The 11,339-nt window shown below is 30.0% G+C and overlaps 3 protein-coding genes across 3 annotated transcripts; 2 read left to right on the forward strand and 1 right to left on the reverse strand.

Moving 5' to 3' along the window:
• Positions 1 to 4,007: 4,007 nt before the first annotated feature.
• On the forward strand, positions 4,008 to 4,844 carry LOC149883136 (E3 SUMO-protein ligase ZBED1-like). Its single transcript, XM_090065442.1, has 2 exons — positions 4,008 to 4,191; positions 4,533 to 4,844. The coding sequence occupies exons 1-2, from the start codon at positions 4,177 to 4,179 to the stop codon at positions 4,842 to 4,844; spliced, it is 327 nt and encodes a 108-aa protein (XP_089921568.1). The 5' UTR covers positions 4,008 to 4,176.
• A 1,497-nt stretch (positions 4,845 to 6,341) lies between these two features.
• Positions 6,342 to 8,371, reverse strand: LOC149883137 (uncharacterized). Its single transcript, XM_090065614.1, has one exon. It carries the CDS (start codon positions 8,218 to 8,220, stop codon positions 6,436 to 6,438), a length of 1,785 nt encoding a protein of 594 aa, XP_089921740.1. The 5' UTR covers positions 8,221 to 8,371; the 3' UTR covers positions 6,342 to 6,435.
• Positions 8,372 to 9,675: 1,304 nt separating this feature from the next.
• LOC149883138 (E3 SUMO-protein ligase ZBED1-like) lies at positions 9,676 to 10,850 on the forward strand (the record flags this gene model as incomplete). The annotated part of the gene is made up of 3 exons (XM_090101019.1): positions 9,676 to 10,009; positions 10,202 to 10,506; positions 10,703 to 10,850. Coding segments are annotated over exons 1-3 (678 nt in total), but the record flags the coding sequence as incomplete, so codon positions are not given.
• Between the last annotated feature and the right edge of the window lie 489 nt (positions 10,851 to 11,339).

Consider the following 11,339-nt stretch of genomic DNA (forward strand, 5'->3'; position numbering starts at 1 on the left):
ATCATCATCATCATCATCATCATCATCATCATCATCATCATCATCATCATCCTCATCATCATCATCATCATCCTCATCCTCATCATCATCCTCATCATCATCATCATCATCATCATCATCATCATCATCATCATCATTATCATCATCATTATTATTATTCTTTATGTAAAAGTAGCTTTTTACTATTTATTTCATTCTTTACATGTTATTTATGGTGAAAATGAGTATCCGTTGTTTTTGATAACCGTAGAAAATTCTCACATATTTGCTATTTATTATCAACATTATGATATTTTTCTCTTTTCTCTTAAGGCCTTTAAAAATAATAAGATACGTGAGATATGTTAGATGTGCTGTAAGCACAAGCTGAAATATTTCTACTTGCCTTTCTTAATCGGTATACTAACCTTTTAGACTTTTAGATATAATTATATGCGTAAGAAATTTTCAATAGCTAAATGTTTTACTGGAAAGTCACGTTTTGAAGTTATTCCGAGAAAAGAATCGTTTTAATATATTTTGAGAAAAGTATCGGCATTTCTTATTACAAGCGAGACTGAATAAGACTCGTCTTGTTTCAAACAAGAAATAACAATATCAAAGCCAACTTTGTCTCGTTTATTTAAATAATAGCTTCTCGTATTGCTATCGTTAAAAAAGTATCTATGACGATATTTTTTGTTTTGAGACGCAGATGCTTCGTGGCCACAGCTGAACGCTCTTTCTATGTGCAGAAGTAGGTAAATGTCACAGGAGCCTTTGAATGGGTTGGCAATGCTCAATATAAACTTTGATCTTGCGCGCAGACTAGATTTTTCATCAATCATTACCTCATTTGCTGCGACTTTTCAAACACATGTAATAAAACGGGGAAATTGTAAATTATGTGATTCAATGTAAAACTTGAATTACAAGTAAAAAGTAAAAATAAAATTGTTATCCTCCATTTTATTTAAAATTTTATTATAAAAGCGATTTTTGGCTGGGTTTCGTATCTCTGCAATCTAAAACTACATTTTACAATGTGAAAAAACATGACAGTGTTGAGAGAGCTCAAATGCTCTCTCTAGTGAACAAAAAAGTTTATTCACTGAAAAGCTTAAAAGCATGTTGGAAAGAATTCAACTATGTTTATCAGAAAGATAGTAAAACTGCTCAATGTTTATAAGAGGACAGTCAGAAGAACTCTAAAAACACTTGAAAAAGTCAGTGGCCTCTAAAAACTTTAAGATTGGAGCAATCAAAGAAGCTTCTGAATCAGCTGAAACGAAATGCTTCATTAAAAGTCAAAACTTTCTCAGATTAAAAACTTTTATTAAAAAGTTACCTCTGATTTGTATATCAGCTTATTAAAACTTTATATAGTGCCATGGTTGAGAAGACATTCGCAAAAAGCAGTTACGTTTTTCAACAATGCACCCTGTCATGGGTCCAGAAAAATCCAACATAATATTCAGGAAAATATACCTAATTTCTAGCCCTAACACTTTTTGACACCATCCAGAACTGACCTGGGCTACAGTGTGTATAGGCCCAATCAAGTGTCAAATCACTAAAGCCATCTAGTGCTTGGAACGCAATGTCAAGGGACTATAATAATCATTACCTGCCAGTCCTTCCGTCTTAGGCTTGAGGCAGAGATCAAGAAAAAAAGACCTCATTGAATGTTAAGATGGAAAAATGATATATTTAAACTTTTCTTTCACTAATATTTCTTGAATATAGTTTTTTAGTGCTTTAAAAATTCATTTTGAAAAATGTTCTAAAAAGTTCGCGAATCGCTGCCACACTCAGTATACCAGTGATTGTGTATAGACTGTATTATCTGTGTTTAGTAACGTTTTGTGTTTTGCTTTATCATTTTAATTGGCGGCCGACTATAGTTCGAGTGCCCAGTTGATATATACGTTTACTATATTGTATAGGTGTTTCTTTTTGATTTGTTGAAGCTTTTAATTTTAAATATTAACCATGTAAATTGTTACATTTTTGGAAACAAACTGTTGTGTTGGTCAATTGACCAATATTTCAGTTTCAAATTTATTGTTTGTAGTTTATTAATGAACACTCTTCTATACAATTTCATGTATATGATTAATAGTCATGTATATGATTAATAGTGTAACACTTGGATGCAGTTTTATTTTAATGACTAGTTGTTTTTAAGAACTTGTTTTGTTCATTTATAGCTTGCATATACACATACATGTATTAAACTATTTGTTGAAATCAATTCGTAGTGTTTCATGTGCATTATAACAATCGCTTTTTCAAAGATTTGAAGGATTTGAAAACGTTTCCATTGGATTTCGGTGTTTGATCTTATTCCACAAAAGCATTCCGTAGATCAAGAAAACACAATAGTATTTTATTTGTATGTTGTATGTTTTATTTGTATGTTGTATGTTGTATGTTTTATTTGTATGTTGCGCCTTAAAATCTAAAGCGTGATGGGTTTGTGTGGTGTTTATATGCCAATTAAATAACATAGGGTTTCAATTAACCAAAAGCTTCCATAATTTCTTATTTAGTTACCATTAGAAACCTATCGGTTTTGACTTTCCAGGGATTTGCTATTAAAATGAAAATTTTTCCGAGGAAAAGTTCTAAATACCAATTGAAATACCGTGGGTTTTTTTCATGGTTTCTTATGGAAAGTTACCGCATGGAAATGTTAAATTGTCTTTTGACAAAATAAAAAATATTTTGAAAAAGTTCATAGTGACCCCTACAGTTATACAGACATATAAAATATAGATGAGACCGATATTACAATTTTGTAACGGCAAGATTGATTCGTCGCTTGCATAACAAAATTGATTCGTCGCTCGCATAAGCATCCCCCGACTTTGATAGTGCAATTGGCAATATTGTTCTCCCATATTTTATCATTTATTTTTGTATTTACATACTCAATTGGTTACGACCATAAATTCACACAAGCGCCAGAGCTGGTTACGGTCTACGGTTAAATGAACATGGAGCAAGGTTCGACAGAAAAGATCATCCCACGGTACTGCAGAGGATTGAACTTTATTAAAAAAACAAACAAGATAATCAGCACCACGAGAAACTCTCATCATTATTTTTATTTTGAAAGCGTGTTAAATTCAACCATTTAATTGCAACAATTAAATTATAAGTGCACTTTCAAATCCTCCTGCATTGTTATGAGAGAAATAGCGACATTGAGAGTATTCAGGTTTTCGTTGACCATTTATTTTAGTGCATAGAATTAAATTGAGTCAATATGGTCGCGTGATTATGTGAAACTTAAAAGACCGATTATATTTATTTCAAACAAGCTCACTTTTACCACATCATCTTAAAACTCAAATAATGACTACGTCACCAACCCTTTTTAACGGCTTACAATCAATACCAATTTTTTCTGTCAAGATTTGCAAAATTGACAGTGTATATAAGTCAGTAAGAGCGTCATTGTTTTAATTCCATTAAAAATGTTTGTTCTAGAATTAAAAAAAAATAACATAAAAAAAAATAATAATAAAATGCCAATATAAATAAATTTATGCAGAAAAAAAAATGTTAACGCGGTTAAATATGGACCCCATATTATAGCAATAGGCTTGGTATTATAAAGAGATGGTTAACGTGAACATAAAATATATGCCATGACATGGACATCCAATCCACTTTCGTAAATCTTATCAATCGTTGCGATTTGCACACAATGAACAAGTGGGGAACTCGAATCGAAGGTCAGACGATGGTTACAATTTCATTAGATAAAAAAAAAACCTCGGACAGCATAGCGCATGTAATTTTAAACATATGTCACCCTAGAAATTGGCACCCTTTTTAACAACAACAAAAAATATCTTTAAAAATATTTAGACAAATATTTGTCAATTCACTATGTGATCAAGTAGAATATACGTTAGCTAACGCGGAATATTGATATGGGCTATGATTAGATTACGTCAGTTGGTGTACGTCAAATGTTGCCTATAGACACCAATAATTACAATCCAGATCAAGCCAGATCAATGCTATTAGAGGCTGTAGTGAAAAATCAATGAAATAAAAATGAACTTTCACCAGAAGTTATTAATATTGCTACTTGTTCCAATCATTTAATACCAAGAGCCAAAAAAAAGAAAGTTGATTTGACGGAAAATGACTTTGATTCTTGCTTTTTAGAACTTGCAGAATATGAAGGAAATGGAGGTAAGAAATTTTTTCTGTTTGTAAGAAATTTTACAACAAACTTGTCGTTTAATAGTACTTAAAGACTAAATAAGAATATCAATTTTTATTATTATTATCAAAACTAAACTAAATAAGAATATCAATTTTTATTAATATTATTATCAAAATTCATTCAATTATTATTTTCTTATGACATATTACTGTATATTATCGATAACAGATGTTAGTGTTATATTTATTTAATACTTCTAAAAATTTTGTAAGTTGTTTATGAAAATTGCTTTGCCAATTTTATCTTATTTCATAAAATATAATAACCAAATTCCTATTTTGTAATTTCATTTGTAATTATTTTTCAGAAAATGATAGTCATAAATTCAGATCAAGTCTCTCTTGTACAAGCTGCTCAAGAAGTTGATGTTTTCTTTAGTCAATCTATTATAGATAAAAACAATGATGCTTTGAATTATTGGAAATATGAAGAAAAGTTTCCGCTGCTAAAAAATTTAGCCCTTAAATTATTAGCACCACCAGTATCTTCTGTATTTTCAGAGAGATTGTTTTCTGAATATGGAAATATTTATGAGAAAAAGCGATCAAGGCTGTTACCTCAACGCGGAGAAATGTTGTTATTTATACATCATAATGCAAATAAATTTACAAATGAGTGATAAAATCTGTAGTTCTTGTGTACAGTTAGTTCTTAATTCAATTTGAATGATATTTTATTGAATCATTTTTTAAATTTAATTTAGATTAATTAATTATCAGATTATTCAAAAAGATGAACACATTAAAGTTTGTGCTCTAGGCTCTGTCATTCTGTCAGTTACCAAAGGATTTGATCATGGTTAAATTGTGTATCTTTAAGACTGCAGCAATAGCTTATATAATTTTTTTTCTTATTATTGATAAACATGAAGTATCCGGTATAACCGACCGGATAATTTTATTATCCGGCCGGATACCGGATAATATACAAATCCGGCCGGATAACCTATCCGGGAAACCCCTAGTAAGAAGAATGCAAAGACATTGAGATGAATTTTTTTTTACTCCTGTAATTAGGTAGTCTGGTCCCTACCTTACAAAAAGATCAGTTGTTAGTACCTTAAGGGCAGCTAGATCTTACGGATTTCGGAGTATGATCAGTAAATATTTGTATTTATACTGTTGTATTTTTTGTAACATAGAACACTTTAGTCATTAAGATAATTGTTTCAACAAAGATTTTATATTTTTTCTTTACAGGGTTGCCAAAAATTTCCCGGACTTAGTAAAACTACATTTTCTCAGTCTCATTAAAAGATATCTATCTGATTTTACTGCCAGTAATTAACAATTACACTTTGTAACAACATACATTTTTATTCAAATCTGCCTCCTTTGCATTTCAATACAGCACGAAAACATTAATTATATTGCACAACATTGTTTTTGATAATTTATTCCACTTTTTGTGTACAGTTGCTTTAAGTGAATCTAAACTGTGATGTTGATTTTTAACATAATATAAATTTAAAACTTAGATACTTTTTCTTCATTACTATTAAACAAAATAAATTTAAAGAAATTAAAAATAAAAATTATACTTCGTCTTACTGAGAACTTATACCTTATTTTATCATATTTTTTCTAAAATACGAAAAACAGAAAAAGTAACATACAACAAATTATTGTATGAACAAGTTTTGTTTAAGGTGGCTCACCCCCTCTAAATCTAACTTTTTATTTATAAAGGTTAAAAACTTGTTTTTTATTTTTTATATAAGGAAATTCTATTAAAACTTTAACTTCTTAAAAGAAAAATGAAATTTCCATTTTTTGATGCTGAGTCAGCATAATTTGTCTAAAATCTTACCTTAGCTAAAACAATGATATCTTGAGTAAAATTTGCACTGAATACACCATATTTTGCCAAATGGTAGCTAAATAGTTGCTCCAGGGCTGGAACTAAAATTTTTTTCAAATGTTAAAAAAAACTAAAATGGCAGCAATAAAGGTGCAGAAATTGATTTAGTGCCTGTGTCAGTCTAACAAACTACATTCAAAGTAATTTATTTATGCTTAAAATGTTATAATTCTAGTCCCAGCCCTCATAAATAAGTTAATCAACATTCTGTGAAAATTTGAAGATAAAAGCTTTAACCAAACTGAAGATATTAACGTTTTCGTAAGAAAAATATATTAAAATAAAAGTCTTAAAAAACACATTTTAAAAAAAACAACATAAAAACAAAAAGTTTTTTTTATAAAAAGTTACTAAAAACTGCCACTAGCATAAGATTTCATATCATCATTCTCCTTGTCAATGTCTAAATAACCTTTGTTTATTGATCTTATATGTTTTCTTCGTGTTTTACTAACATCAGTCGATTTTCTTGACATATTTGATAGTCGGTTTTTATCTTTTTTGAAAGCTCCTTTTTCAAAATAAACACCTCCAGAAAACCCAAGCATTTTAAAAATGCAACTTAAAGAAGAAAATCCATCATTGTAATTTAAAATAGAAGAATAAACAGATATTTCAAGAATTTTCCTTGCAGTAAAAGTAGTTTTAGGGCATCGCTGCCATATCAAACCATTAAATGACTCATTGCAGTTTTGTGTCATCCCATGTAAACACTTTCTTAGCATTTCAGGGTTTGATAATTCTTGAAAAATAGGTTTAATTTCCTCCATAATTGCTACAGGTAAATTTATTTTTTGTCTATAGCTTGTTTTACCCGTAACTTTATCTGATTGCCATTTGCACCAACTGCTTTTCCCTTTTAAACAAAATTGATGACGAGTGACTTCATATGGAAAGTTTGTACAATGGTAAAGTACATCTATTACAGAATTTCTCATACTCAGTAGGTTATTTTTATTTTGTCTTATAGCCATTCCAACAAAGTTCTGCATTGTGTTAATAGTTTTATTGGTCAACCTTCCTTTTCCTGATATTTTTAAGCCATCGCTTAACAACCTGCCTTTAAAATCTTTAATTTTTTGACGCAAACGAGAGCCTACTCTTTTCTGATAATGGCCAATACATTCTAGCTTTTCAATAACATAATCACCGTATGGTTTACTTTTAACAACATTAGAAAATGAACTTGAGTCACCATCTCCAAGGTACTTAGTATATCTTAAATTATACTTTTGTATGGACGAATGGAATATTTCTTGAGCTCCAGCAGCTTCCATTGACCCTGCTGAGCCAAAATGATTTACTTGACAAGTGTGTGTAGCTTTCCAATATTCAAAATCAATAGGATTATTAATTCTTCTATGTACTTCACACTGCATACAAAACTTAGATAAAGAACAAACATCAATCACCTTTTTATTTTCATGCGAAAGACCAGCAACAACACCATTTAGGGAGGAGTACCCACGACGTTGCCATGTTCCATCTATTGATATGCCACAGTCAATAATTTCATCATCAGAAGCATTTGCATTTATAATTTCCCTTAGTTCTGATACAGCAGCTTTCATACTCTGAGAACTGCTTTCTTTATAAACTTTATGTAGTTTATTGTTTGTAATATTATAACTGTGATTCGTAAGAGGTGGAGGCATATTCATTATAGCAGTAAAAGTAGACATAGCTTCTCTACCACGTCCAATTTCACGAAATGCCATAACAGCACGTAAATTTATTTCATATGGTTTTGAACTAGAAACACTTTGATTTACAGGTGGTGATGAATAAAATGTACTTTCAAAGTCACAGTTTGAACATTGTATTATAATTCCAATAGAAAATCCCATACGCATAGATTCATTATGAAAAAAAGTTAGCTTGCTATTACACTCACTGCATGTGGAATACTGTTCAAATATATTTTTAATAATTCTAAAGTTACAAATAAAGAAAAAATTGTCAACTTCGGAATCACAATTTGTTGCAGCACTAAAGTTATGTTTTTTCTTAAGCTTTGATGCACTTGTTGTTTCTGATTTCCTGCTACAACCATTTACTTCCTCTGCTCTCCTTGTATACCTATTTCCATGATATTTTCTCTTTAAATTTCTAATTTTATTCCTTTTGTTCGCCATATCCAGATAGATAGTTTTCAGTTAAATTACATTGAATTAATGATACAGAGCACATTTTTAAGAAATATTACATTTTACAGAACAGTAGAAAAGCATAATAGATCTAACATTGAAAAATAGTTCAAAACTTTAAGTTAAAACTAAGCATCTGCGTATCGTTATCGAAATATCGAAACTAACCGATATTTTTTACGATAATGGGTTTCGATATGAATTGGTATATCCGATATGTTACGATATGATTCCGATAAAATATCGTTTGGGTTCCGATATGCACGATATCATTATCGCTTTTAGCGATAAATATCGCATAATTTGTCGATAAAAATTGTATAACGATATTTTTGAGTTTCGATATGTACGATACGTTCCGATAAAATATCGTTTGGTTTTCAAAACTTTTCAATATTTTACAAAATTTTGTATTAGATATAACTAAATGTTAAGTTGTTTTATATTAGATATTTTACAATATTTTGTATTAGATTTAACTAAATGTTAAGTTAAAATATTTTGCAATATATTTTCTCAATTTATTGATTAAAATATTGATAAAAAATAATAATCGCCTATTTTTTAACACCGTTTTTTAGATTAAGTTGTTAAAAACGGCTCAGGCAGTTAGGAGAACAATCCAACTGTTTATTTTTTTAAATAAAAACATACCGTGGTGTGACCTAACAAAGTCCTATGCTTTAAGAAAGTCCTAAATTAAAAATTGACAAATTTCGTATATATAAAAGAATCATTTGCGGAAAATAACTCTGTTGTTTAAACTGGATATCTAGTTAGATAAAATAACTAAATTTTTTTCTTTAAATGTTTATTTTATGTATACGAAACTTGTCATTTCTTAAATTAGGACTTTCTTAAAGCATAGGACTTTGTTAGGTCACACAACGGTATGTTTTTATTTAAAAAAATAAACAGTTGGATTGTTCTATAGAGATATATAGAGATAAGTTGTTCCGTTGCGAAATTTGTTAGAACGTTATGTTAATAATTTTGATAGTTGTTTGTAACAACTATCAAAATTATTAATTCCGTAATCTTGTTGGTTTTTATGACGTTTTTGAGGGATATTGTCTGGTATAAAAGAAGGACTAAATTTGTAAAGATAGGTTTTTGTTTGAAGAGAATATTGTTGTCATCTCATCGATGTGTTGCGAGAAAACTACAATATCGATCGATATATAGATGCATTTGAATAATATATAAGTTTTTGTAATGAGTTATGAGACACTGTTAAGTAAAATAGTTATTTCATGTTATTTTGATATTGATTTGGCTTTCATGTTTCAGATTGTTTCGATTTCGGCTTCACTCAAACTTCGGTTTCGGTTTTGGTTACGGTTTTAATTACGGTTCTACTGAACCGAAATTAACTAGCTAATTGTAATAAAAACGTTTTTAAAAACTCTCTGGGAAAAGGTTTTTTGGATACTCTTTAAATTACTTAGATGTACATAATTAGGCTCTTAAAATAAATTTTTTTTATAAGGAAAGATATTAAAATTTTAGTTTGAATTAGTATTAAATTTGTAATTGAACAACATTTTGAAGAATGCCAAGGTCAAGGAGCGAAATTTGGGATCACTTTGATGAAGAGGTCAGTACTACACCAGATGAAGAGCGACTTGTTACTGCAAAATGCAAGTATTGTTTTGCAATTTGCAAGTTGGCGGACAGGAACACATCTGGCATGAGATCACATTTGACAAGGAAGCATCCTGTTCAGTTTGCAGCCCTGGAGGAAAATCGCCATGTTGCTTTTGATGAGTTAAAACAGGTGCAATAAAGTTTACAAACGTTTTTACTTTTTTAATTTAAATATTAACTTTTATTTTCATATGTGTTAGTTATTATAACTATTACAATACCAAGATTTAACAAGATTTAACGATAAATATCAATAACTTTTGATAAATTCTGATGAATGTTTCAATATTAGGTATTTTAATGGGTTTCATATTTTTTTTAGACCTACAATGAAGACGAGGCTTATGAGCAGGTCCGAGATGATAAGACACCATTAATGTTGAGCAGTAGAGTTAAACGAGGAAGACTTTCCGGACCATCAGCAGAAAAGGTCCAAAATCTAAAGCATTGGGTCAAATACAAGCCACAAGACAACGAGCAGCTCAGAGGAGACATTGAAATTGTCAAGTTTTTGGCCCGTTTAAATTTGCCATTCTCTTTGGTTGAGCATGAAGCTTTTAAAGATTTTGTTCACTACTGCAACCCAAAAATGAATGTGAAGGCTGCAACAACATACTCCCGGTTCAAGTACGAAAAATTTTAATTGTTTTAAATAAAATTTTATTGTGGGGAGTCAATTCAATGGGAGTTCCAAGAGAACTAAATTTTTTAAAAAGCTACTTTTTTAAGACCAATCCACACCAATTTTTTTTTGGGTTATCTTAGTTGGTAACCAAATTGATATGTAACGAGAAATACCAATAATTTTTTATTTTAACTTTAGGTTGCCGTTGTTGTACAAAAATGTGAAAATCTGTGTGGATGACATTCTAAAGGAGGAATTGCCAAAGACCGCTGGATTTGTAATCTCAACTGACCTCTGGCAAAGTAGAAACAATGATGCATACCAAGCCAGTACATTGCACTATGTGATGAAGGCTTCCGATTAAGGATGTTTGTGATTGGAGTTTCTCCGTTTTCCGGACGACATACGGCTGAAGCCATTGCTCTTCGTCTGGATAAGTATGTTTTAGTATTTAATTTTTATTAGGTTAAAATTTCTGTAAATTAAGTTAATCGTTTGAATTATTTAGATAAGCAAAATCCGCCATTTAGTTTAAAGTTAATGTCACAAATTAATACTTTTATTTATATCTAAAATAACAACAAAAGTATTTGTTTATATTTTAAAACATCAAAAAGCAAACAACTAATTTTACTTTGCTTTTCAGGAATGTCTCAGAGTTGGCCGGAAATAATGGAGTTTCGTCCGTTGTGTGTGTCCATGATTCAGTCGCTAATATGAAGGCGGCAATTAGCAAGTGCAATTTTATAGATGCATCTCTTTTGTGTGCTGATCATCTTTTGAATTTGGCAGTTGAAGCAACTGTCAAAGAAACAAAAGGTTTTGACAGTTTGGA

The sequence above is a fragment of the Hydra viridissima genome, unplaced genomic scaffold, assembly GCF_058129835.1.
Source record: "Hydra viridissima isolate aposymbiotic clone 2 unplaced genomic scaffold, HvirCarnegie_v1 scaffold_10, whole genome shotgun sequence".
In the NCBI taxonomy this organism is placed as follows: domain Eukaryota; kingdom Metazoa; phylum Cnidaria; class Hydrozoa; order Anthoathecata; family Hydridae; genus Hydra; species Hydra viridissima.